A 27489-nucleotide genomic window follows, 5' to 3' on the forward strand; every position below is an offset into this window, starting at 1 on the left:
CATAACTCCGCCTAGCAGCAACACTGCCTTTATCAATATAATATGTATGCATCATTCATGGTTTCATCACTTAGCATCACACTTGCATTTAAAATCTTTAGTAAGAGAACTTACAGGAAACAATAAGCAAAGTAATGATTAGAAAATAGTTCTACATCCAAATGAGTCGCACAGTTGGGCTGCGTGATGAAAAGAATGTGAATAGATTAATTGAAAGGTTCACAAAAAACAATAAGGATTATAGGTAACACAAATCTGTTTTCAAAAATGCATGTTTCAAATGTTCCTTCAGAGTTGAAGATAATGTACATCCTATTCCAAACCTCCCGCAGGACTACAGGGGATGGCAGCAGGTAGGGTATGACCATCGAAACAACCGAACCACAGTCCAGTGCACATACTGCAAGAACAGGGTCATTTTTAGATAAAATTTTGATTTTGTCCACATTTTACTTAACTTTAGTTCTTTTCAAAATAATTATATCATTTTTTTTTCTTTTCAAAAAAAAAATGACATTATAGAACCTTTTCAACATGAAATCATTAGGAAATCCCCTTTGTTTCAACAACCAGTCTCAGTTAGGTCACAAAAACAAAAAAACTATTTTTATATTGTGGTGAGGGTTTCAAAAAGAGAAAAAAAAAAGAAAAACTATAACAAACTCAACAAAACAGTGAAATAAAAAAAATTAAAACAATTAAAAAAAAAACAATATTTATTTCTCAATATAAAATATTAATCATCACAGAGAAGTTGTACAATATCACAAAATAAAAACAAAGATAATAAAAAAACAAATACAAATGTCACATTGGCGGCTGATGCCTAAGTTAAAACTTACAAACTGATTACAATGGACGGAAATTTAATATGTAGTTCTTTTCAAAATACAGATACTAGGCATTACTATTGTTCAACAAAGGAAATACCATAAACTTGAGTGGTGGAGGCCAATCATTAAAATCAGATGACTTTTGTTTCTTATGACTCATCTTTACATTTTGTCAACGTTTCGTTTCTGCTTGTTACAAAAAATATTGTTCATGATTTTAATAGAACAAATTTTTGTAATTTATTAGGTAAACAAATTTAGATTTTAAAATAAATAAATAAAAACGTAGTATTTTGGATTTTTGGCACATCAGCACAATTTAGGCCATGGTGTGCCCTATAAAAAAAGATAATTTAAAGTTGCATTTCTTTTTTAATTAACATTTTTAAAAACTTGTGCTTGATTATAAATGTAGGTTTTATTTTTTTCTAATTTTAGCAAGCCGGTCAGTTAGTATGCTGGCTTCTGTCTCAGACATTCCAAGCATTTTACGCAGTCGAAGAATTTCTTGCTTGTACCTGGAAATAAATATTTTAGTCATTGAAATTTCATGTCGACAAGTTTTATATCAGACAACCATTATAAACATTACATTTTTCGGTTAACTGAAGGATGTTGAGCTGTCCAGAAAAACATCTAACTTAACTATTGGTCACAGAAACATGACTTTTATATGATCTGAGCAAGAGACTGTTAGGTCCTTAAATGCTAAGCTAAACAGCGGCTTGAGCCTACATTTTGTTTGTTAAAAGATCTCTATAAATTAAATTATAATTACTAAACTAACAAAGTGATAAGTAATTGTTAGATTGTTTTAACTCTATCTGTCCGTAATTATTTTCTGCGTTCAAAAGGTATTATTCATTTTTCCCATTTGTATTTCACTAGCCTGTTAGGGTTAAACGTCAATTACATTTAATCAGAAAATGTGAAACTTGATAGATTAGATGTATGCCCTTTTTATATAACACAAATTAAAGCTTATAAACCCAAAAAATAAGTTAATTAAATGGGGTCAAAATCAACGATGGTATCGTTAATCAGGAGAGAAAGAGTTAAAACTTTTTAAAAATGTTTTGCAAAGGTCACAGAATAAGTTGTGCTTCTGACACAAGAGATCTGATGTTCTGTACGATGTAAACAAACAAAAAATGCAATGATTAAATAAAGAATGTTTAGTCTCACCGAACAAGATGGCTGTCAATATATTCCTGACTCTCTTTCAGCTGTTGCGATAAAACTTGATTTTCACTCAACAGTCGCGCCCTCTCCTGCTCAAGCTGTTGTTGTGTGTTTAGAGTAAACTCCCGAAGTTGTTTCCTTAGTGCTGCCCATAGGTCTGATCTTGCTGAGATGGAACTGTCAGCATAGGTTTAAATGTTGTCACAAAAATTTATCAAAGATTTTATTTATAAGACTACAAAAAAAATATAAAAATCTGTAGACCTTCCTTCAGGGAACAGTACTAGGAGAAAAAAAGAGACAGACAGAAAAAACAATGGGAAGACAGCATGAAAGAATGAATGGGCCTGTCACTGGAAGAAATTCTATCCAAGACAAGAGAGAGAGAGGATTGGAGAAAGATGATCAAAAGACCTTAAGGTTAAATTATAAATATTGTAAATATAATAACCATGATAAAGATTGCAGTTTTTTGTTTTTAAAATCTTTTTTTTTTAAACAAAGCTTATCAAAAGGGGAAGAACTCTGCCCTTAAAACTATATCAACCTATAATGTACAAGTTATTTACCATATTGCGTGAGGTAGCAATAGCATTAACAATTATTTAAGAGGACTAAACTCAACAAATTTAGCCATCTCTGTGAATACTGAAGTATTAGTTTCCCTTGTCGCTATCAAACAAAATAATGTATTACCAGTAATTAATTGTCTAATTAGTCACTTTTTTTTATTGATTCATGTCTTGTCTATGTCAGTGAATAATTCTGCAGTTTCAGCTTGATCCGAGAATGGGTGTGAGAGAAATAAGATGTATACACATTTTTACCAGACAGACAGACAAGATAGAGTGAGTTGATATAAGCTTTGTAAAAATGTTGTCAAATGTCTCCAATTCTAATCTGTAAATTTATAAAATAAAATTGTTTTAATTTATGCAAAAACTTTAAACTTTGTGCAACTTACTTTAAGTCTCCTAAGTTTTCTTTCTTGTCATCCCCAAACAAACCATACTAGAGATAGATAGTAAAGAGTACAAAATTGAATAGCCATTTATTTAAAATGTGTATTAAATGTTGAGGAACACTTGAAACTGACAAATCTAGGTGAGTACATGGTGAGACTTACTCGAAGTTTGACAGCATCTAGTTCATTCTTGGCTCTGTTTAGTTCTGTCTTAGCTTTATCCAGCTCCTTAAGATGAGAAGACTGGATCTCTGTGTCTCCTAGCTTCAGCTCGTACTCATCCGGACCAAGATCAGCTCTGTCAAAGCCTCTTGCTTCACAAGTCTGTCGCAGATTTCTATACAGTAATACAAAAAGTAATTAAATTTGTTCATCAGAAATAACATTTTATTCCAAGAGGTAATAAAGCATCTAGCCTTCATCTTCATTTCGAAAATGATAACATATACATATGTATATATATATATACATAGAATAAGTTTTTCTGTATAATAAACTAGTAGAGCTAAAAGAAACAGTGTGCAATAAATAATTTTTTACAAAAATAATATCCAGAAAAACAAAAAAAAAGATTAAAAAAAAAAAACAAAAAACTTATTTTTTAGATCACAGTTATTTTAAAAAATTTTTTAAAAAGAATTTCTAAAACATTTACACTAAGACCAATCCTAGAAACATTACTCTTGCTATCTAAATGTTACAAATTTAATTTTTTTTGTCTCACTAAAAAAAAATCTCCCTTGTGGACAAAGAAGAACATAATCAAGGCACTAAGGCGAAAGACTTCAGGAGTTTTTAAAGAGATGGATTGATATATTAAAAGCTACTCAATAGCAAACAAAAATGTAAGCATCACCTGGCCTTGCAATTAGTGTCTACCTGCAATACCTACTCCATACTTCTCACTTGAATGAGTCCAGACCAAATTGTTTTAGAAGGCCCAAACACTGATCTTCAACATTACAACCTGTGGGCAGCTTAAACCAATAGCTCAATGCCATGTCACAGATCTGTAGGATGTGGCGACAAGCTATTGGTCTAAACTGCCCACAGGTTGTGACGTTGCAGGTCAGTGTTGAGGCCTTCTATAACAAATGGTCTCTAATGAGTACACTTACCTGTAGGCTATTAGCACCTGCTCATAACTGTGTACTGTATTCTGCAAGCGCTTCTTGAATGTCTGAGCTGCTTGACTAAGCTGGTCTTCTCGCTCTCTATGTGACCTTCGGATGTCCTTCAACATGTTATCCACATAATCTCTCATCTTTTTCTCATGTTGTTGACCTGGAACACCACTCCCTTTGTCCACATATTCCTAGTATACACACAAACAAAGATGGTAATAAACTTTGTTAAACAGAAAATCAGAAAATCAAACAGCTTATTTCAGAGGACCACTTTTAAGTCATGTACAGATATATATTTTTTTCTATCCTATCTCTCAATTTAACTGACAACTTCTCAGCTGAGACTGACAAGTTACTGTCAACTTTTCATTTAAAAACAAAAAAAAACTGGAGTTGAAAGCTGTTTTCAAGTCAACCGGAAGTACTAAGCATTGATTCTAAATTGTTAAAGTCCTTTGAATAGTTTGTTTAATTCACCAAAGTGTCACAAGATGGACATGAGAATAACTTCATAAAACATGGTGGAGTTATTGGAGACGGAATAAACAAATTCAGGCATTTCTTTTTAACTATTTGCCAGTGATATAAATTTAAGATTAATTCATGTGAAAATAGAAAAATACAATGATTTGAAGTTAACCATACATATATTTTTATGAATATAATTACTGGTAATCACTATGGAAAAGTAGGGGGGGGGGGGCGAGTAGCTGAGTGGTTAAAGATTCATCTTCTGAACCTGGGGTCCTGGGCTTGAATATTGGTGAAGACTGGGATTTTGAATTTCATAATTTTTATAGCGCCCCTGAGTCCACCCAACTCTAATGGGTACCTGACTTTAGATGGAGAAAGTATAGGTGGTTGGTCGTTGTGCTAGCCACATGACACCCTGTTCATTAACATTTACAACAGAAACAGATGACCTTAACATCATCTGCCCTATAGACTGCAAGGTCTGAAAGGGACTGTACTTCACTTTACAATGGAAAAGTGCCAACCATATGCTGATCTTGAGGCAATACAAAAATTATGAAAGATTAATACATTTATTAGAGCAAAGTAAAAACAAAAATCTTTTCAATTAGATGCTAACTGTAATTAAATAAAAACTTACTGCGATGTCCTCAACATATTTAACTAGTCGAGCTCTGAAGTCTTCACCAAGGTCCTTGACCTTGTGTTGCAGACGGTTGGTCTGAGTCTCAACTGCCTCCTTCTCTCCCCTTAATGTGATTAGTTTCTGTTGGACAAAGTTTACTGAAGTTAACTGAATTAGATATAGATACATTTCTTTTAGCTCAGATACTAGACAGATTTGCAAAAACAAATGCAGGTTATGACTGTATGGTCATGTTTCAAGATCTTCAGGGCTTGCAAAGTCCTTTCTGCATATAGAGAACAGCACCAGGAAAAAATGCAGAGGCAGACAAAAGAAGTGATGGGGAAATAATGACAAGAAATGGACATTCCTGTCAATGAAAGAGTTGGTGAAAGGCAGGAATGGAGAGAGGTTGTCAATAGATTATCTGTTTTGCCCCAACAGTTCAACACAATAAGGGACAGAGGAAGGTATAAAATAATTTTTATTAAAGTTCTGATACTTCTCCTTTAATATATAACACATGAACTACTAAATAGATTTTAATATGTAAAATAAAAGATTTCTACAAAAAAAAAAAAAGATAAATTTGATGACTCACAGCATTTAACTCAGAAATTTTGTGTTGTCTTTCTCTGGCCAAGACTCTGGTATCAGCCAGTTCTTTCATCAGAGCATTCCTAAAACATTGCAACACGAAATAGTATGTGCCTGATATTATTAATTATAACTGTTAAGTGGCTACAGATATAGTTAGGATTAGATAAAAACAGTAAGCAGATTTGGAGAGAAGAAATATATCTGAATGGCAGAAGATGATAAAACAGCCAATGTATAGGGCCTACCTACAGAGCTACACTGATAAATAGATGGATGGATAGATATTACCATGACTAACTTAAAAACACAAACATCATAAAGGGATTATATCATGATTGTCTACCATCAAATTGAGAAGTCTTATGAAACGGAAAGAATAACTCAATCATTTCGACTTGTCCGCTCCATCCCAAGACATTCACTGTATTGCTTTTATTCCTCTCTTTTATGACTGTACTTCATTATTATCTGCAAGTACTAGATAATGTTAAACACTCAAAGGGACATAATTTAACTCACATCCTGTTTTCATATTTCTTGTGCTCATCTCCATAGTCAACTTTTAACCTATTAATCTCTGACTCAAACTTTCTCTGGCTGGCAAACAGCTGAAAATAGAAAAAAACAGCTTTAAGTAGATATTTTTTATTTTTTTAAATTTTCCTTGACATCAATTAACTGTTAACAGGAATCTGTCACCTATTCTTTAATAAATATACAAATAAACTAAGCACTATCAGCAACAAAGGTAGATTGACTAGTAATGATACCATTAGAACTGACTACTGACAGCAGTACAATGGTATTACAAGTTTGATTTAAAAGCAGAAATTCTCATGGAAAAAAAATGTTCCCAACCTAATCTTTAAATAATCAGTTCAACTTGTAAAGACCTCCTTATAAAGTCACAACAGCATATTGCAATAAGCACTAGACTAGAAGAGTGTAATTTAAAAAAAATAGTCTTTAGTGCATTGTAACTTGCTGTAGGCCATCACTTAAACAATTTTTTTCACTATCTTTTCAAAACAATCATAACTTTTTCCTTAATTTAAAATGCTTCCAAATAATGGCTTTTTCAAACTATTTTCTCAGACCTTAATTGGTTTAGAATTGATGTCAGTTTTCAGTCAATACTCACCCTGTCTTCAATAACCTCTCTGTCTCTCTGCGTACCTAGGATTTCATCTGCCTAGTTGGAAGAAAATACAAATATTATTAATTACTAGCCGGATATGATCCACGGCCCTCTGGTCTTAGTTTGTGTATCACTGACCTAGTTAAAGAAGGAAATCTCTTTTAAATAATTTAACAAACGCTTCTGATATTTAAAAATACAATTAATAATACTTTTGGATAGACTTTTTTTTTCTTAAATATTCTGAAGCCATGTAGCTTAAATATTTTTTTATGTACAAGTTTGTATTCATAGCACTTAAATATCAGCTCAATAAGACAACATACTTTGATTTTTCCAGAAGAGTTCTGGTGTATGATGGCCCTGATACGAGCAATCTCTGCATTTGGATCATCAGCATGGGCTGGGTCAGCATTTGTGAGAATCAGAACCTGTCTCATGAGAGCTGCTTTACTGTTGACCAGATTCAACAGCTCTATTGCCAAATTTTCATTTCTTGAGCACTAAAAAAGTGGATATATATATATGTTGATTGTTTGTGCAATGCAATTAGTACACTATATAATTGATCCTGTAATCTAAAATTGGTCAATATTTTGTAGAAACTAATTGTATGTATATTGTTACAACAATTTATTTATTTGTTTGTTTGATTATAACATTCTAGCCCAAAACTCCCACAGGATGGCGGCAGGTAGGATTCAAACCAAGGCCCATCCTGTTAATAAATATGTTTTCACTATTGTATTTCATTTGAAGTCATCTGTTACTAAAGGCTGTTTTTAATTAACATAAAAGAAAAAATAATATACTCAAGCAATTGCAAGTTATTATTAAAAATCTGTGCTAGCAGTTAAAAAGTAAAAAAAAAAAAGTTACCTCTCTCTTATGCTCATTGGTCAAAGCCAGGTAATTGGTCTTCAACACAACATACTCATCAGCTAAATCTTTCCTGTCTGTCTCCAGTTCCTTCAACTGCTCCTTGGCAGCTTTGGCTGCTCTCTTGTGTCTGTCTGATGCATTTTGAGCCTCCAACAGTTGATTCTCTAGCATAATAATCTAATGGAGAAGAAACGTTTCTCTATGATAATCTAACACAGAAGAAAAGTTTCTCTAAAACATACAATTTTGTTTTAAAAGTAAACATACAGTAATAAAATGCATCTGTCTACATCTGTAAGCACCCATTTTTTTGGGCCCCCAAGTTTCTTAAGAATCTGATATTATCTCTTTGATTCGTTTATCACACAACCTGTTCACACATTTGCGATGGCTTGAATATTTTAAAGATAAAAATCTCAGCATGGAACATTATTCCCTAAGTCTTCTGAGAGATATATCAGAAGGAGATAAAATAATGTTCAAACCTTGTACCACAGCATTCAGTTTCAAAGTCCACTCGACTTATGCCCAACTAGCCACTTTCTACTTATCACATTCTCTGGTAATTTTTTTTGCTTATATATAACATTTTCACTGACCTTATTTGTGAGTTCAAAGTTTGTGGCCTCAGTTTCTTCTTTGATTTTATTATTCTCAATCTGCATCTCTACAAGGGATTGTGACACCTGAAGATTAAACACACAACCACACCAATATCTTCAAAAGTATGAAGAATAGAAACAAATATATCACAATGAAATCCCAACAAACTAATTATGTGTCAAAAAATATTAAGATGAAAATATTCTTCTGGATTGAAAAATACAACTTGGCAAGTTTCGAAAAGCATTTTTCTTTTAACCTTATTACAAAAGACAAAGAGGTGTTACTTTTAAGAAAAATTATATTGTTACCTTTAATTTTTCTTCTTCGCTGAGCAGAAGTTGTTGAGAAAGGTCAGTCTTAGTGCTGGCAACATGACCAAACTTATTGCTGAGTTGGTCCAGTCGTAATTGGAGCCTCTCATTCTGATCTTTAAGTACTAACTATGTTTAAAATAAATAGAAGATCAACATTAAACACTTGTGAATTATAATGATGTGAAATTACAAAGTTTGAAAGAAATGGAACCCTAACCTTCAACTCTAGTAATTTAAATACAAAAGATTTAGAAAATAAAATAATAAATAAAAATATTTTTTTTAAATATTAAATATATGTTTTGTAAGAGGTGCCATCTAATTTATATTTTTCATGATTCAAAACCAGGTTAGCAGCTACAACTAGAAAGTCTACCCCCAATAAAGTGTAACCACGTAGGGCTCAATTCACTCAATAGAATGAACAGAAACAACTGAACTCCTTTCAGCATTTATAGTTCGCTGTTTACTGAACATATTTAATGTAAAGTAGACTCTCTTTACCCATGGATTTGATCACATGATTTGCTGAGCGGACGGATAAATCAGATCAATGGAATCACACACAAATTATTTTCTAGAAACTCTTTTTTGTTAAAACATCATTATATCTTATAAATTACAGTTGTTTCTTCAAAAAAGAAGATAATTACATCCTACACATTTCATGTGTCAATCTAGTCATGCGTGTTAAATTAATAACTTAAACTCTGCCAAGTCGTTGGTTTTGCTAGCTGATTCAGGCAGCTCATTCCATTCTCTAATGGCACTAGGGAAGAAGGAGCACTTGTATGAATTAGTTCTAGCATAAGAAATAGAAAATGTGCCTCTATCTTTGTGTCTTTCTGAGTATTTCATTAGGTTTTGTTTTTATCATTATTTATTGTTTGTATTGTATTTAGTGTGTGAGTCTGCTTTGATTGGATGAGGAGATCTGATGTAATCTTAAGTAAGATTGAAGCAGATAAAAAAGGTGAATGGTGGATAAAACGCATTTCATGTAGAGATGAGAGTCAGAACCATGTGAGTTAATTGTAAAGAGGTCAAGCCCCCTAATAATGGCAAATTCCTAGCTATGCCATGGACTAGTAATACAAAAATTTATAACAACATAATAGATGCTTTGCATGCAAAGTTAAGCCACAACTAAACTACATAAATTTGAAATCTAACAAGTCTTACATTTTCAGTTTGAAGTCTGCGAATGTCAGAGACCATGTCAGGTCCGTAGGGCGGTACAGATGACATGACAGAACCAAGACTTGTCTGTTGTCTTAGAATGAGAAGTTTGGCTCGTTCTTGTGTCAATAAACTCTGAGGAAGTGAACAATCAGGCAAACATTAAATGGACAAGAAAAATGACATCAGCAGTAATGTAGTTTTAGGTTTTAGATGGTTTTAGTTCATATAAAATAGAAACAATGGAGATAATATATGCATTTTTTTCAGCTGACACAAAGCTTCAGAGGAGGATGATATTGATTAGTGTAAAGATCTACTATAGAGATTTAGCAGCTGATGATTGTGATTAGTGTTAATGTCTACTAAACCTAAACTTTTTGATTCAGATTAAGATTTAAATATCCCCACTTGCATCTTTTCAGATGTTAAATGGAAATGACATTAAAAGGAAAGAGAAAAGTCAAAGTCAAAAAAGATAGAACAAAGTTTCTGTTCTAGGAGAACAAATTGTTCTACTGTTCTATGACAACTTATACTACTTGCTTATCTTCTTATCTTATCTTTTAAATTACAGACCTTACTTCAAAAGAGAAGATAGTTATGTCCTACGCATATCTATCTGGTAAAGTGCTTGGCTTCTGAACTGGGGGGTGCAGGGTTCAAATCCTGATGAAGATTGGGATTTTTAATGTTGAGATCTTTAGGGTGCAACTGAGTCAGGGCTGGACTTAGGCCACTGCAACGTATGCTGTTGCAGTGGGCCCCACATTTTTATAGGCCCCACCCTAATCCTAAATTATTAAATTAAACCATTAAAACTTATATATAGGCTAATAAAAGGGTTTCCGTAGCCTCCTGATTTTCTGGAAATCTCCTGTAATTGCAAAATATATCTGAAAGTCCTGGAAATCTCTTAAAATTATTAAAACCTCCTGAAAATTCATAAAAATCTTATGAAAAATAGACAAAATTGTCCGTTTGGGGTGCCAATCCTGCTAGCGATAAAAAAAACGGTATAGTCAGTTTTTATTTTATAAAAATGTATTGCAAAGATGAATGTCTTTTCTAATACAAAATCTTAATTTTGACATTATGCTTATCCCTACCTAGACTGGTTCCAGCACAATCTGTTTTGCACAGGGCCCCACAATTGAGTCCATCCAGCTCTAATTGGTACCTGACATTAGTTGGGGAAAAGTAAAGGCGGCTGGTCATTGTGCTGGCCACATGACACCCTCATTAACCATGGGACAAAAAAGCAGATGATATTAACATCATCTGCCATCTAAATGGGAAACTTTACTACACATATCTAAGTGTCAATCTAGTCATTCATGTTAATTAGTAACCAAAACTCTACTAAGCTGGCTGATTAAGGCAACCCATTTTATGTTCTAATAGCTTATTAGAAGTATGTGTTGCATGCCCAATGCACAGTTGTTATTTGTTTGTTTTGAAAGCTTACAGCAGGGTATTGAGTACAAATTGAAAGCCCTATGAATAAGTGAGCTCTCTTTTGTCTTACATCAACAGTTCAGGAGAATAATGTGTTGCCAACACAGGCAGAGATCAAATGTATGGAAATGGTCACTGGAAGGTGTCTTTCATGTCAGAGAAATAATCTAAGATAGACAAGACCCTGATCTTAACAAAATAACTAGCTGCCTAGTTAGTGGAAGCCCTGCCCTACCTGAGCTGAACTGTCATTGACGATGGGAAATGTTGTGACTTGCGATAACTTCTGACAGAACTGGACAATCAAACCGACTGTGTCTGGCTTGGAGAAGGGTTTCAAGCAAACAAGAGCTCGAGTGTTGCAGTTGCCTCCAAGCTCTTCTTGTAAAAGTCGTGTGAGTTTGGAGTTGCTGGAAATAAAGACAGACGAGTTTCTTTTACACAATGTCCATTTATTGTTTCTTATGATTTAAATTAGTTTTAACAATAGCAACAATAAAAAGTTGTGGAGTTGTCTTCAACAAATTTTTCTTAATCTTAGTTTATTTATTTCCTTTTTTTTAAATTTTCATTAACAAATAAAAAATGGAACGCAAGAAGAATGTTTTGTAGAATGTTCTACATGTTTTTGGATGTTCCTTCGGAGTTGAGGATAAAAGATTATGGAAAATACTACAAAGAAAGGGAGATAACTTTCATCTAAATTAGATTGATAAGGTGGGAAAAAAAAGCACTTCTTAACAAAAGAATTACACCAATTTAAAAGTTGAGCATTGACTAAAGAATTGATTATCAATCATTAAGAAAATTGTGCTGAAAAAAAAAGGGTCTTTTACTTATAGTTGATGACTCTGTCAGGACTTGGGTTGCCGGCGAGGGAGCTAACCACTTGTGAAAGAGTGATCAGACTTTTGTTGGCTTGACTCCCTTGCCACAGAGCACTGTATCCGGTGTCTTCCCCGAGGTTTTCTAGGCCAGGAAGTTCAACAATCGTAAATCTTGATTTGATTGGATGCTTTCCATTTCCATAAATCTACCAGAGAACAAAACATGAGTATACACTAAGATTAAGAGATTATCAAAACACTGAAATAAAGCAGGCAAGAGCATATTATAACTCTTAAAACACACGTTTATTAGCAACATTGTTTAGAATAATAGTTAACAATACTTCTGATGTAATAAATTAAATTTGCTTATCACGAGGACCTATCAATGAAAACACATAATTCACATATTTACAGGACACAACATTGCTGGAGAAGGGAGATTAGTAGTAGAAGTTAATTGTACCATTGTGAATTATGGACGAGGGTTAGTTCTTTAATTTATAGTTAGTGATTGTATATTCTATGTCTATGTGGATGGACATGTTCAAAAGGCAGTTACTGGATCGTATTGTCAAAGATTTATATTGAGCCTATAATATAGTCTTTAAGGAAGTTTTACAGTAAGGTATCTCTGCGTATTCAAAGTTCAAGTATAAAGTACTGTAAACGCTTATTATATGAGACAAAGATCATATAGAAATGTGTACTTGATGACGTGGGACGAGCGTTAAGACATAACTTATTATTAACATTTGACATTTACAAAATTGGCGCCTTAGGAAATGTACACAAACATAGAAAATTTACCAAAACAAAAAATAGAGGAATACAAGAAATATATATTAGGAAACTCAGCTAGACCAAAATTAAACCACATGACGTTTGGGGCCACGTGACCGTCAGATACTGACATAAAATTGTGTTATAAATTATAAAATATATATAATAAAGAGATATCTCGAAGACACGGCTCTTCAAGTTCTTCATAATATGCTAGAGACACATTGCCCTCAAATGCCTGAAAAATCTGGCCACCTTTCTTCGCCTATCTTAGAGATAGATATATTTTTTTCCATAATCCGGTAATCAATCTTTGGCTCTAAACTCTTTTCCCCAAGCACAGATTAAGTCTGGCAACACGTCAGTGTACCGACTATAGCCATCAGTACGAAGACTTGAACGGACGTGACGATGGAACTGTGCATTCAGTTCAATGGCTGTTAGTGTAATTTGGTCATAATCTCCAGGGTGGAATGTGGAGGGATAGTGAGAGGAAGGGGCGCTAGTGGTGGCGTAGTTCCACCACAATTTTATAACCGAAATCTTTCAATAGTTTTGTTCCTGTACATTCTCACTAGTTATGATGACATCACTAGAACGAAACAGATATTACAATATCGCAACGCTTCAAAGAAACTTGGACCCCCACAATATTTGGCTTGTAAGTTCTTTTCGGTCAAGTTCAAAATTGCGTTTCGTTCACAGTTCTAGCACATAATAACAATTAATAATATAATATCGGCTATCGACCTATGCAAGTATCCCTCGGTAGCTTAAGCAAGACTTTATTAATATGGGAATAAAGCTTGCTTAAACTACCAATGCGAAATGGCCAACAACGAGACTACCACAGATCATAGAAATCTCAGAGCGTAATTTATAGGGCACTGAAATCTAGTCCCCCCCTCCTCCCTTGAATTTAGATCTACAATTAGTGTAATAAATTAGAGAACCCCTTTCTGACATTGCGATTTACACTCTGTAGGGCAAATTACTCTATATGGCAAAGTAATCTGTGTCTATGGCCGACGGTTAGCGAGGGTGTCATGTGGCCAGCACAACGACCAACCGCCTTTACCTTTTACAACTTAAGTCAGGTACCCATTAGAGTTGGGTAGACTCAAGGACGTCTTAAAAATCCCGAAACTCAAAAGTGAGTCAATGGTTCAGTCTTTACCGAGATTCGAACCCGTGATCTCTCGGTTCGGACGCCAAGCGCTTTACTGCTTCCTAATAAAGTGTCGAAAAATTATTGTTATAACGTCACCGAGGTGGGTTATTTGTTTGTTTGTTTGTTTGTTCTGAGAATAATATTTCAACAACTTTAGCAAATATACTAGTAATAATAACTACCTGACGTCAAGGCACTGTTAGGCTTACTAGATTTGAATGACCCTAAACACATATAAACCCAAACGATAGTTTAGTGCCTTGAAAACTAAAAACGAGGGCAAGGTCTTTGAATCTGAGCGAGTGAAAGGCGCCATAATAAAAACAAGTATTGATTAGGTGGTATCAAGAACTTGACGGTCGCAATCAAACCTCTGCTACCACCACCCCCAGGAAAACTAGGATAATCGAATATCGATTACTTTCCTAGGCTGTCTCTCCGATTGATTGCGTATAACGAAAGAAGCAAGGGACAGCTAGATCTGTCTGAAAACATAGCACAGAGCTAGATAAACAAAAAAGATATCGACTGGATGTGAGATAAATGTACACTTTTAAACGTTGCAATATTAGGCTGCCACTCGGATGGATTGCATAAAACAAAAGCTGCAAGAAACAGCTGTTTCCAGACATACTCAGATAAATACTAAGAAGATATCGACTGGATGTGACAGAAATGTACTTGTAATAGGATAAGATGAGATAATTTTTTATTGGCCCGATCAAAAGGAAATTCAGTTTGACTACAATTGACCACCTCAGCGTAACTACTGTAACAATAACAGTATTGATGCAAATACGAACATTCCCACACGAAACACATACACACTCACAACAAGCGCTTTATGAATTAGACTTCTGTGTGGGCCTACTTCTTGGTGACGACAGATGACAATACCATTTATTAAAAAAGACTTCAAAAGAGAGTTTGTGTTTTCAGACAAACTCAGATCTCCACCCATGGGTCAAATGCATAGTATGCCTAAATGCAGGTTTCAATATTTTCGGCACGAATATCAAAGCTATGAAGTTCAAAGCATGAAGAACCACAATCCATACAAAATAGACGTTTGCTGGGGTGAAAATGTTGCAGACGTGATTGTAAGATTTGTTTGGCCTGCTGACGTTGTTATTATTATTGTTAGATATATTTAATATATTTCTATGTATTGATTGCTTTCAAGATATAGTTCAGTGCGAGCCTGGCCTAACGAATGTAATTAAACGATAATCTATTTAAATTGATGGTTGACCTTTCATCACATGGCAGTTTGTCTAAATGGCAAGTACAGAAATTAGCCCTTTCACCCTCCAAACTCAAGCTCTCTCTATTTTCAATATCTCAGATAAATTTTTTTTCAAAAGATGTATATTTTCTGGTCGAGGTAACAAGAAGTAAGAAAAACAAACTGATGCCCATATTTAGCAGTAGAAATTCAAAAATGAAAAACAAACTGATGCCCATATTTAGCAGTAGAAATTCAAAAATGAAAAACAAACTGATGTCCATATTTAGCAGTAGAAATTCAAAAATGAAAAACAAACAACAAGATTGTAACTTTGATATTGTATCTGGACGTAAAATTGTTTAATTATGGACTTTCAGATTCCGAAATGGGAAAGGTTTAAAAACAACGAAACAGCGGAGCTATGGTCATTACAAAGGGGGTGGCGCTCTGGTTTGATCTGTTGTAATGTAAGTCAACGACCTCGTAGAAGAAAGAGTAAGGACAGCGTTCAAGTTAGCGGGATCAACTTTTCCCATTTCAAAACAGCAACAAAATAATATCAGACCAATTTATATGCTAATAGAAAGTATTATGACCAAAACTACTTTTATTATTAGTCATTATCTTGATTACTAAATTATACACGTGTTTTCTTCCTTCATACAAAACCAGATTCAGCCTTACACCCTCCCCCCTTCCTGAACTGTTTCTCCTACCGACTTTTTGAACTCAACCACAAACGAGTCAATAGAGAAAGAAAACATTTATTTACCTCAACTAAAAAAAAGATGAACTGAAGTTTTGACAACAGTATAATGAGACCAACACAAAAGTCAATCGTTTATCTTTTTATTCTATGAATGAACAACTATAAACAACACACTTACCTAAAATAATACAATATGATAAAAGTGTGTTAAGTAGTCCACATTATTAGAGTGAAGTTTATCAAGATTATCCCCAGGCTTATGTGCGGAGTTCAGCTGGCTTTCACTTGCTGTAAGATAAGAAACTACCCAGCACCGACCCTGATACGAAGTGATCTCTACAAAACTTTTGATCTGTCACTGTGTATAGATGTCACCTGGTGCCAGTGACAGTGCTATGTATGTTCTCCATGGCTATATAGATCAAGATAAACGTTGGGGCACCATTCAATCTCAGTCTTTTTATTTTTCTTTATTATATACAAACACACATACCCTCACAAACACCCACACGTCTTCACATGCCACACATACACAATAGTTTTAGAGGTAACCACTAGCGTACCAGCTCAAGAATTCGGCAGGACAGTGAAAGTCGGGAAGGGGGTTCTGAATGGAAAGAAAGGTGAACAAGGGGAAATTACTGTGGGACTACTAAACAAACCAAATCGATCAAAGTATGAGTTAGAAAACTAAAGACTTTCTTAAAATAGAGTTTCCTGTACTTTAGAGGTGCAGTCAGAGTTGAGAGGGAGGAGGGCTTTCTCGCTGTGGCTTCCAGTTTGAAAGTGGTTGCCTTTACTGTTAGAAGCATGATTTTTTTTAAAATCACAAGTTATTCGTCATTGGTAGAAGTATATACATTCTTAAACATAAAATGCTATCAGAAGAATGAAAGAATATTTTGACACATATAAAACAGATAAAAAAAAAAAAAAGATTTAAAAAAAAACAGCACCTAATCTGCAATGACTAGATAAAACACTGCATGGATATATAACCGAAATTTCGTAACTAATTATTTCTAATGCTTTTAAAAGCCAATATTTCCATCACATTGGAACAACGAAAAATAAAAAGTTTGTATTATATTAAAATCTTAATAGAAAATGCTTTTCTTCATATAATTAAAGTTCCTTTTCAGACCTTGCAATCTATAGGAAAGATGATGTTAAGGTCATCAATTTCTTTGGCCAATGATTAAGGAGCAGGGTGTTATATGGCCAGCACAATGGCCAACCGTCTTTAGCTTCTCTTCATTTTCCTCGACTAAAGTCAGGTACCCGTTAGAGTTGGGTGGACTCAGGGGCACCCTAAAAATCTCAAAATTAAAAATCTCAGTCTTCACCGAGATTCAATCCCTTGATCCCAGGTTCTGAAGCCAGGCACTAAGCCTCTTCATTTAACTACTATTTTTTAAACTCTTTCTCTCCTAACTGACGATACCAGCGTTGATTCCACCAGAATGTGGTAAATAATTACGGAGAGAAAGAGTTAAAAAAGAGATAAATGATAACCAGAAAATAACATTTAAAAAACTGGAAAAGAGAACTAAGTGATGACAAGAAAGACTTGAGATGACTGAAAAACTTGAGATGACTGAAAGATTTGAGATGGCTGAAAGATTTGAGATGGCTGAAAGATTTGAGATGACTGAAAAACTTGAGATGACTGAAAAACTTGAGATGGCTGAAAGATTTGAAATGGCTGAAAGATTTGAAATGGCTGAAAGATTTGAGATGACTGAAAAACTTGAGATGACTGAAAAACTTGAGATGGCTGAAAGACTTGAGATGACTGAAAAACTTGAGATGACTGAAAGACTTGAGATGACTGAAAGACTTGAGATGACTGAAAAACTTGAGATGACTGAAAGACTTGAGATGACTGAAAGACTTGAGATGGCTGAAAGTTTTGAGATGACTGAAAAACTTGAGATGACTGAAAGACTTGAGATGACTGAAAGACTTGAGATGGCTGAAAGGTTTGAGATGACTGAAAAACTTGAGATGACTGAAAGACTTGAGATGGCTGAAAAACTTGAGATGTCTGAAAGATTTGAGATGACTGAAAAACTTGAGATGACAGAAAGACTTGAGATGACTGGAAAACTTGAGATGACAGAAAGACTTGAGATGACTTAGAGACTTGAGATGGCTGAAAGATTTGAGATGACTGAAAAACTTGAGATGACTGAAAGACTTGAGATGACTGAAAAACTTGAGATGACTGAAAGACTTGAGATGACTGAAAAACTTGAGATGACTGAAAGACTTAAAAGTTTCTAAATCCTTAATCATCACTGTGACATTATTTTTTTAAAGAGTTCAGATATTCATTAACTATGTTATGAATTAAAGACTTGACTTCAAGAAGAGAATTATTTTGATTAATGGAATGATTGTCAATAAGACACAATTTTGTAAGATGACCAGAAGTGAGTGAAGTCAGAGAAAAATAAAGTCAAAATAATGATCTGATCCATGGCTAAAATAACAAAATGTGTATTAATTGAAATTCATTTAAATATTGTGCAAAAGAATGAAAAAAAAAATTTTTTTTAAGTTGAAAATATGTTTAAAATTTAAGAAAAAAACAAATGTTAACAAAATAAAAAGAAAAAAAAAAAAGGAGCTAACAAAATGACAAGAAAAAAAAAAGAGTTACATGAAAGAAAATTAAAAATCTAGAGAAAAATAGACTAGAAAAAAAAAATGAAATGAATGAAAATACTAAAACAATATTTCATTACTGAGTTTGAAATATATGATTTTTATTTCCTTTGTATATTACATTTATGATGTAAGGTCTTAAATTGTAGTGTTTATAGAATGTAGACCTCATGAAATTATACGTTATGAAGATGAAGATGGCACTATACACAGTATAATAATGATGGTATGGAAGTGCTATTAATTTAAATTATAAAGTTTTCATAATGTAATAAAATCATTTGTTCTTCAATGATCTATTTAAAACAATATTGTTGATTAAGTGAGAAAACATAAACTAGATCTAGGGGAGTGTTACACAGAAAAAGTAAAATAAAACAAACAAAAAAGAGTGCCTTAACATACTGGATTATCTCTCTTTATTCTTACTTTATCAAACTTTTAGTAAAAGGTCATTTTGTTCCACAATATTAACTTTCAAGTTAAATGGATAAAGTAAGTAAAAGTTGTAAAGTTCACCATTCAGACCTTGCGATCTATAGGGCAGATGATGTAATGGCCATCTGTTTATGTGGTTCACTGATAATGAGGGTGTGATGCTACCAGCACAATGACCAACTGCCTTTACTTTTATCCAACTAATGTCCAGAACCCATTAGAGCTAGGCAGACTCAGAGGTGCCCAAAGTTCCCAAAATTTAAAATCCCAGTATTCACCAGGATTTGAACCCAGGATCCCAAGTGCTTTACCACTTGCGCCTTCAAATGGATAAAACTAGAGCAAATTATTTTGTGTGAAACATCATAAGGGTGAAATTATTAGATACTTTAAAGTGTCAGTAAAAAAATGTTTTATTAAAGGTCAAAATGTGATGAAGAAATACATTCAGCAGCCTTTATGGATAAAGTAAGTAAAAGTTGTAAAGTTCACCATTCAGACCTTGCGATCTATAGGGCAGATGATGTAATGGCCATCTGTTTATGTGGTTCACTGATAATGAGGGTGTGATGCTACCAGCACAATGACCAACTGCCTTTACTTTTATCCAACTAATGTCCAGAACCCATTAGAGCTAGGCAGACTCAGAGGTGCCCAAAGTTCCCAAAATTTAAAATCCCAGTATTCACCAGGATTTGAACCCAGGATCCCAAGTGCTTTACCACTTGCGCCTTCAAATGGATAAAACTAGAGCAAATTATTTTGTGTGAAACATCATAAGGGTGAAATTATTAGATACTTTAAAGTGTCAGTAAAAAAATGTTTTATTAAAGGTCAAAATGTGATGAAGAAATACATTCAGCAGCCTTTATGGATAAAGTAAGTAAAAGTTGTAAAGTTCACCATTCAGACCTTGCGATCTATAGGGCAGATGATGTAATGGCCATCTGTTTATGTGGTTCACTGATAATGAGGGTGTGATGCTACCAGCACAATGACCAACTGCCTTTACTTTTATCCAACTAATGTCCGAAACCCATTAGAGCTAGGCAGACTCAGAGGTGCCCAAAGTTCCCAAAATTTAAAATCCCAGTATTCACCAGGATTTGAACCCAGGATCCCAAGTGCTTTACCACTTGCGCCTTCAAATGGATAAAACTAGAGCAAATTATTTTGTGTGAAACATCATAAGGGTGAAATTATTAGATACTTTAAAGTGTCAGTAAAAAAATGTTTTATTAAAGGTCAAAATGTGATGAAGAAATACATTCAGCAGCCTTTAATAAACTTTGAAAAATATACGAACTACATATGATGCATGTCAATCCTCCTCCCCAGCACAGAAATGTAATATAACAACAAAAAAAGAAGAAAAAGAATTTTTAAAATGTTAATTCAGAAGCATTAAAAATAACTTGAAAAAGAAGAGGCTGAAATAACTTGAAAAAGAAGAGGCTAAAAATTGTGTATTGCTTGCTTACCAAAGTTTGGCAACATAATCACATTGAGGCCTTAGAAAATGGTAGCACAAGTTAGGAGGCCAACATATTCACCTTTATTATTAGAGAATTCATTCAATATATAGATCTTAAAAACATGCACTAATTGAAGTCTCTACTTATCACAAAAATGTCTATCCATAATAATCATTATATTCTTTTATCCAAACTAATCTTAATATCAACTAAAGTTAAAATTAAATATTGTTTATAGATAAAATTGGAATAGGATTTAGTAAGTAAATACTATTCATTGTTTCGATATAAATTGTATCCATAGTATTTAGCATACTCAGAGCACTCTGGTCCAATCTTTTTTGTGGCTACATGAAAGAAGCGGGTATCTGGGAGAATCTTTCTGCGCTGCATTATGTAATACCTCAAACTGTGTCATTTCCTGGGCCATCATTACGTTTACTCTTTTCTTCTTTTAATTCCTGCTATTTACTCACACTTTTGTCAAATCAAAACCACAAGTAAAAAATTCAAAGCAACAAGTACAAAATATTTGAATCATTTAAATATTGCACAGAGTAGTATAGCTTGTTAGCTAAGTTGTTATAGCATTGCGCTTATAAATCAAATATCATGGTTCAATTCTTACAGTCACCATTTTTTATAACAAATAAGTTTGCAATATTATTTGAACATTAATTAGTAATTAATTTCTTACTCTTTTTTTAAATATTACTTGTTTTTAAATAAAATGTCATTTTTTTTTAATAGGAGAGAGAAGAAATAGTTTTTGCTCCGGAATAATATTTTACTGTAAAATACAGTAGGAATGCCTTGGCTTGTGATTCCAGTTCAAAAGAGACTAAAAGCTAAGTGAACCAAAAGTGTAAAAAAAAAGAAATTTCGGTCAGGGAGGAATAATTAAATTATGAATGACCATGTTCCTTGCATGCTGGCCACACCATATTAGGGAATAAAAAGCAATAAAATGATTTGTTCTTACTGTCTATGTGCACAGATTCAAGCTAATACCAACATCAGTTTGGTCAATCAATCTTATCCCCCATAGTTGTTACTATTTTTTGTTTCAAAATGCTACTAAAGGTGTCAGTGCAGGACCAGCAACATGCTTCTCAAGGAGTCATTCCACATTCAACAAAGAAACATGCTTTTCAAACAACAATGCCAGCAGATTCATTTTCTTTTTTTTTTTTTATTTCCAGAATGCTAAAAATTAACTTAGATTTCAACCCATGATTACACAACAATATAAAACTTTGAAAGGCACTGGCATAGCTAAAGATGAATGCAAAGCTTAGTACTTATAGTAGGTTTCAAAGAAAACAACTAATGTTATTGTATTAGCCTTGAAAAGGTTTTTATTTTTTATAGTCTTATTACATGTTGCTTTTACAGATAAAATGGAGAAATTCCCAGCCCAACAGAAACTGTTCCTTCATATTTAAGACAATCCATCAGAACAAAATAAGTTCAGTTTCAGAATATTTTAGAATAGCATTATGCACGACCAAACAAAAAGGCTAATGCATTTGCTAATCTCAATTGTTTTACTATTCACCAGGACTACAAACAAATTAGGGAATTAAATTTGCGGAAACTAATTCTTCTAATCCACCTTTTTTGTTTCTTTTACTTTTAATATAAAAAGTTTAGTCATTCATGTTGTTCAATACATTTCTTTTTATGCTAACAATGTTTAAGCAACATTTTTCAAAATCAATATAAAACAAAAAGTTGGAATACTCACTCTTTCTAGCAGGACTTGACAGAAAATGGCTGAATTGTGAGATGCCAGGCCTGAGTCACTTGATAGTTCTGTACGTCTGCCCCAGCCTTGTATGAACTGGGCTTTAGCCTGAGTGCTATCATTTAAAGAGAGCTCCGTAATATTCTGACAACAGAGAAGTTTTTAGAATCATTTTGATTACAATATTTGTTAACAATGTTAATGGTTATTACAATTAACCTTTTGAGCCTGCCAGCCCAATTTATCATTCTGTGTGTAAAAAAAAAATGCCCCACCAGCCCATACAGCAGTCTCGCATACCTTAGCTATGACTGACACTCAGTAGGAGCTAAAGAGAATTGAAACTAAAGGGTAGGTAACTGAGCAGAGCTGCCTTAGGCTTAGGCAAACTAGTCAGCCACCTATGGAATTTGCATTAGTTATGAATCTCAGTTATTTGACGATATAGATATAGACTGACAGGTTTTGCGTAATGTTATTTTTTCGCTGCTTCTTTTTATTATTCAAAGTTTCATTTGAGGCCACCAAATTCACTTCGCTTAGAGGCTCCAATTATCCAGGGCAGGTCCTGAACTGAGGGTCAAGAGGTGTAAGTGAATATGGTACATTTGTGTGATTTTCTGCTAAGATTGCTTTCTCCAAGAAAAAAACATCATCTATGGCTTACAAGTACTATCCATCATAACTACCTTTTCTAAAAAAATATGCTCTGGACTTAAAAATTAATCCTAATAATACATATTGAAAAAATACTTCCTCTATTTAATTTATGGGAAAGATATAAAGAGACTGAACATAGAGACACAGACATTGTAATATAGACAGACACATAGAGACAAAAGAAAGGTCACAATGATTTTATTAAAACAGCAAAATAGAAATTCATCATCATCATCTGTCCCTTAACTAGCAATAGGTGTGCTGTGACAGTTCGCAAAACCAAATATTTCTATTTTTCCCACTTAAATTAGTAGTGTAGAAAATATAAAACATTCTGGAAACTTCAGAAAAATGAGGTAGCTAGAATCTATAAAAAGCATGGAGGAACACAATATTTAGTTTGCAGTTCTAGTCTAAAGTAATTAGTTCACTTAATTGGAAACTTTTATTATATTTAATTACTGTATTCAGGGAAAATACTGTTCCTTTCTTTACTACGGTACTTATTGTGTTTAAGCTAATTAAAGCTCATGTTATCATTTTATCCAGTATCTTTATTCCAAACTACATTGTATTCAGCATGCTGAATGTGAATCTTTGTTGAATGTGACAATAGACATTTACAACAACGTATACAGATTTACCTGTAAATGTACCCCCTGAATAGCATTTTCTTGAATGTCGACAGTTGGACGTGATCCAATCGGCAATATCAAAAGGTCTCTAATTACTTCATTGTAAACTTCAAACATTTGTAGACTTACTCTCGACTGGATCCTTTTACTTTCTACATCAGCTCTATAATTTTCTGAAATGATTTTAGAATTAACAACTAATAGCCTAGCAGATTATCTTGGTCTGCATGTTGGTAAAATGAGTGATTTTTGTTTTTACATGTTTAATACACAATCATCTTACATGTCTTAAATTGAAATTAATATCATCATTTACAAGAAGATTTTTTTTTATTTTAATGGCTCAATTGATTTAAATGGATCAATTAAAATTAAAAAGCTGAGATTTTGATCCAAAAATCTAAGAGAAAAACTTTAGACAAGGTTGTCCACATGCTTTCATTATTGTAAAATATTTCTTTGTTTACTAATAAAATATGACACGAAACATCTCACTTTAATTTGCTATAAATTTAATTTTTTGAGGCTATTAAATTGAGTAAAAAAAATTCTCTGATACCTGCAGTATGTAATTTATTTATTTTTTTACTAGAAGGAATTTCTTAAAAGACACATCAGAATTTAAAAAAAAAGATTGTAATGGAAAATACTGCATTCCTCACTAATCTTTGGACTCGAAGTCAAGCCTTATTATTATATTATTTATTTTACTACATAAATCTTGTTTGTACACTCCATTTTGCAGTTACAATGATTATCTAGTTCAACATTTTTATTACCTTTTTATTACCTGGGGTCCTGGGTTCAAATCTTGGTGAAGACTGGGATTTTGAATTTCGGGATTATTAGGGCACCCCTGAGTTCACCGAACACTAATGGGTACCTGACTTTAGTTGGGGAAAGTAAAGGTGGTTGGCCATTGTGCTGGCCACATGACACCCTGCTCCTTAACCGTTGGCCACAGAAACAGATGACCTAACATCATCTACCCCATAGGTTGGAAGTTCTGAAAGGTAAACTTTACTTTACTTTACTATTACCTTTTGCTAATATTGAAAAGAGCTGATCAAAGATTAGGGGAACTAAGCCGGCTTTAAAATCTCCTTCTCCAGCCATAGTGAAAGACTTTCCAGAGCCAGTTTCCCCTGCAATCAGTAGACCCGTATTGCATCCATTAACAAAGACATCCACCAAGGACAATACTGAAGTTTTAAAAACATCATATGTGGTACTTTTTTCACTGTGAAGCTCCAAAAACCTGTCAGAAACAATTTAAAATATCTATGAACATTTAACTTTTTTAAAAAATGTACTTCAGTTAAGTATTTCATATTATCTTTTTAATAAAGAAAGCACAATTGTATATGGATTTATTTAACAAACCAACACCCTAACTTACAAATAAAGAGACGAAAGCTGAGCTGGTTTGGTCATATTGTAAGATATGACTCATTATCAAAAGTCATTCTTCAATGTACAGTCATACAAAGAAAAGCTGGCTAAATAACAAAAAAGTATGGACCGGCCTCTCTATGGGAAGAGTGGAGGAATTTTGTTACATGAACTGTCACAGCATAACGAAAGTCATGGGACAGATGAGATGAGAATTGTTAATTACATATATATCTATATCTGAAAGAGATAGCATGAGAGCTTTCATGAAAGTCACAGGACACACATTTTAGACCCAAAGAAGCGCCTTTGTCAAAGACAGGTGCAGAAGAAAAAAAAATTAAATAAACCCCTGCATTAGATGCGGAAAAATATACCAGTCGCAACTTGGTTTGCATGGTCATGTGAAATACTGCACTCATACTTAATGTTCTGAGTTAAAGACATTGCCTTATATCTATTTAATTATATCTATATATTTATATTTGACTCCTTCTTAGAGAATCCTTTACTTTCAGCACTAGAAATGCTTTAAAACTTATTTTTTTAATTTTCAAAGGAACGTATGTTACTAATATTTAAAATAATAAACACTGAAATATTGTTGTTCTTTTTTTCAAATACCCAAAAAAAGGTCCTCCAGCTCGTGCAGCTATTTTTGTGTCATTCTCTCGATGCAAGGCAACTCCTTCACCTCTGTACATAGGACGTATGCGACCTAAAACTTGTAACTTCATTCTTCTCTTTTCTCTACGCAGTTTTTTCAAAGTTGAGTCTTACAGCATGTCACTTCTAAAAAAAATGATAATAAAAATAAAATAAGCTTGTAGGTTTTTAGAAAAAAAAAACGCAGGGGTGTATTGTGGCATGCACCTCAGACTGTCATCTAGATTCAAGGGTCCAGAGTTTAAATCATGCTTGATGATAAAATAATAAGTTGCACATTATTGACACTCAATGAGACTGTGACTCTCTTCACAGAATAACATTTTGGCTTTTCTGGCTCTACTTCAGTACAGACTCATCTTCTAGAAACTAGATTAGGATTAGATTTAGTCAATCTAGAGTAGAAATTCAGATAATATAAGATACCATAGATTGATAAACATGATCAGGATATAGATCTGATATATCTATCATAAAATATAGACTAATCTATCTGATTATCATTTTAAAAAGAATTATCACCGATATTCAGGCTGAGTGGAACATATAGATTTAGATATATATAGATATCAAGACCCCTATAATTTTTTTTTATAAATCAAGGCAAGGACTAGATCTAGAGCTAGATCTATCATAATGATAATCATATAGACTTTATAGTATAATAGTTTTTATAGATCTAGAGAGTCTAGATTTAGTATTTGATCTAGACTCTAGAGTCCTATTTTCCGGAAATTACCCTATTTTCATATTTAGTCTTCTTCTCATCCGCGATGTATTAAAAAAATATGATATTATCGTGATAATTCATATTTTATAAGATAAGATGAAATTTAAAAAATGCATGATTGTTACTGTTACTTCAAAAAAAGAAGATGATTTCGTCTTACTCTTATTAGTCTTATCGTCTTAATTATCAAATAGATCTATCACTTCACTACTATACTACTATCAGTGAATCAGTCTTTCTTTATGTCTATTCTAATTCTATACTATGACTATGAGTCACTATCATGACTAGATGTATGTCAATGTCGACTTAGTTATTTATACTCTTATTCTTATCACAGACGTTACTTCAAAAAAGATCTAGATCTTACGTCTAGATCTAGAAATAGAATATATAAAAATTCTACTTTGAAATACAAATATAGATATTGAATCTATATCAGCATATCTAGCTTCATTTTATTCTTTCTTTAATTTTATGTCCCATGTTTACATTAGTAACGTTTTTTTTTATCCCTTACTTAGAAGATGATGATGGAACCGGAAGTAAAATCACTAGCCTATGCATTAATAAAGGATCGTTCATTTGTGAGGTCTGAAAATTGTTAAGTTAAAGTAATTTTTATAAAAATGAATAATGTGCAAACCGCTACTTATTCATTTTCCACATGATTTTGTACTGAAAAGAGTTTCTATACGAAGCAGTTAGTTATACCAAAGAATCGTTGATTACGAAGTCCTCTTAAGGCTGGAGTAGAAACCATAATAGGCGCACTTTTAGAGAAAATGGCACATTCCTCGTTTCATATGCTAGGATAAATTTGTACAAATGCTCCTTCTTCCCTTGTGCTACTAGAGCATGAAATGGGTTGCCTGAGCTAGCCAGGAAAACCAGTGACTTGGCGGAATTTAAGTCATTTGTTAACATGTATGACTAGATGCATGACGTGTAGGACGTAATCATTTTTTTTTTTTGA

The 27489-nt window shown here is 33.3% G+C and overlaps 1 protein-coding gene across 3 annotated transcripts; it reads right to left on the reverse strand.

The window, feature by feature from the left end:
• Positions 1–698: 698 nt before the first annotated feature.
• LOC106060583 (coiled-coil domain-containing protein 78-like) lies at positions 699–27049 on the reverse strand. 3 transcript variants are annotated; one of them, XM_056030501.1, is made up of 21 exons: positions 27034–27049; positions 25742–25909; positions 24766–24983; positions 23735–23898; positions 22431–22574; positions 12219–12415; positions 11618–11792; positions 9928–10059; positions 8740–8871; positions 8425–8511; positions 7823–8002; positions 7270–7446; positions 6947–6997; positions 6325–6413; positions 5807–5885; positions 5221–5346; positions 4098–4294; positions 3142–3316; positions 2980–3026; positions 2019–2192; positions 699–1351 (listed from the first exon to the last, which is right to left on the reverse strand). In XM_056030501.1, exons 2-21 carry the CDS (start codon positions 25852–25854, stop codon positions 1252–1254), a joined length of 2757 nt encoding a protein of 918 aa, XP_055886476.1. In that variant the 5' UTR covers positions 25855–25909; positions 27034–27049; the 3' UTR covers positions 699–1251. The 3 variants fall into 3 exon arrangements, with proteins under 3 accessions (XP_055886476.1, XP_055886474.1, XP_055886475.1); XM_056030499.1 differs by lacking the exon at positions 27034–27049 and adding an exon at positions 26884–27009; XM_056030500.1 differs by lacking the exon at positions 27034–27049 and adding an exon at positions 26523–26547.
• Positions 27050–27489: the final 440 nt, after the last annotated feature.

Source organism: Biomphalaria glabrata, chromosome 5 (assembly GCF_947242115.1).
Source record: "Biomphalaria glabrata chromosome 5, xgBioGlab47.1, whole genome shotgun sequence".
Lineage (NCBI taxonomy): Eukaryota > Metazoa > Mollusca > Gastropoda > Planorbidae > Biomphalaria > Biomphalaria glabrata.

Excerpts from the sequence above, each read along its gene's own strand:
- LOC106060583 (XM_056030501.1), bottom strand. The coding sequence starts at position 25,854 with ATGAAGTTACAAGTTTTAGGTCGCATACGTCCTATGTACAGAGGTGAA. Across the intron at positions 11,793-12,218 it reads GACAGAGTCATCAACTATAA|CAACTCCAAACTCACACGAC; the intron begins GTAAAAGACCCT and ends CTTTATTTCCAG. Across the intron at positions 6,998-7,269 it reads ACTCTTCTGGAAAAATCAAA|GCAGATGAAATCCTAGGTAC; the intron begins GTATGTTGTCTT and ends TCTTCCAACTAG.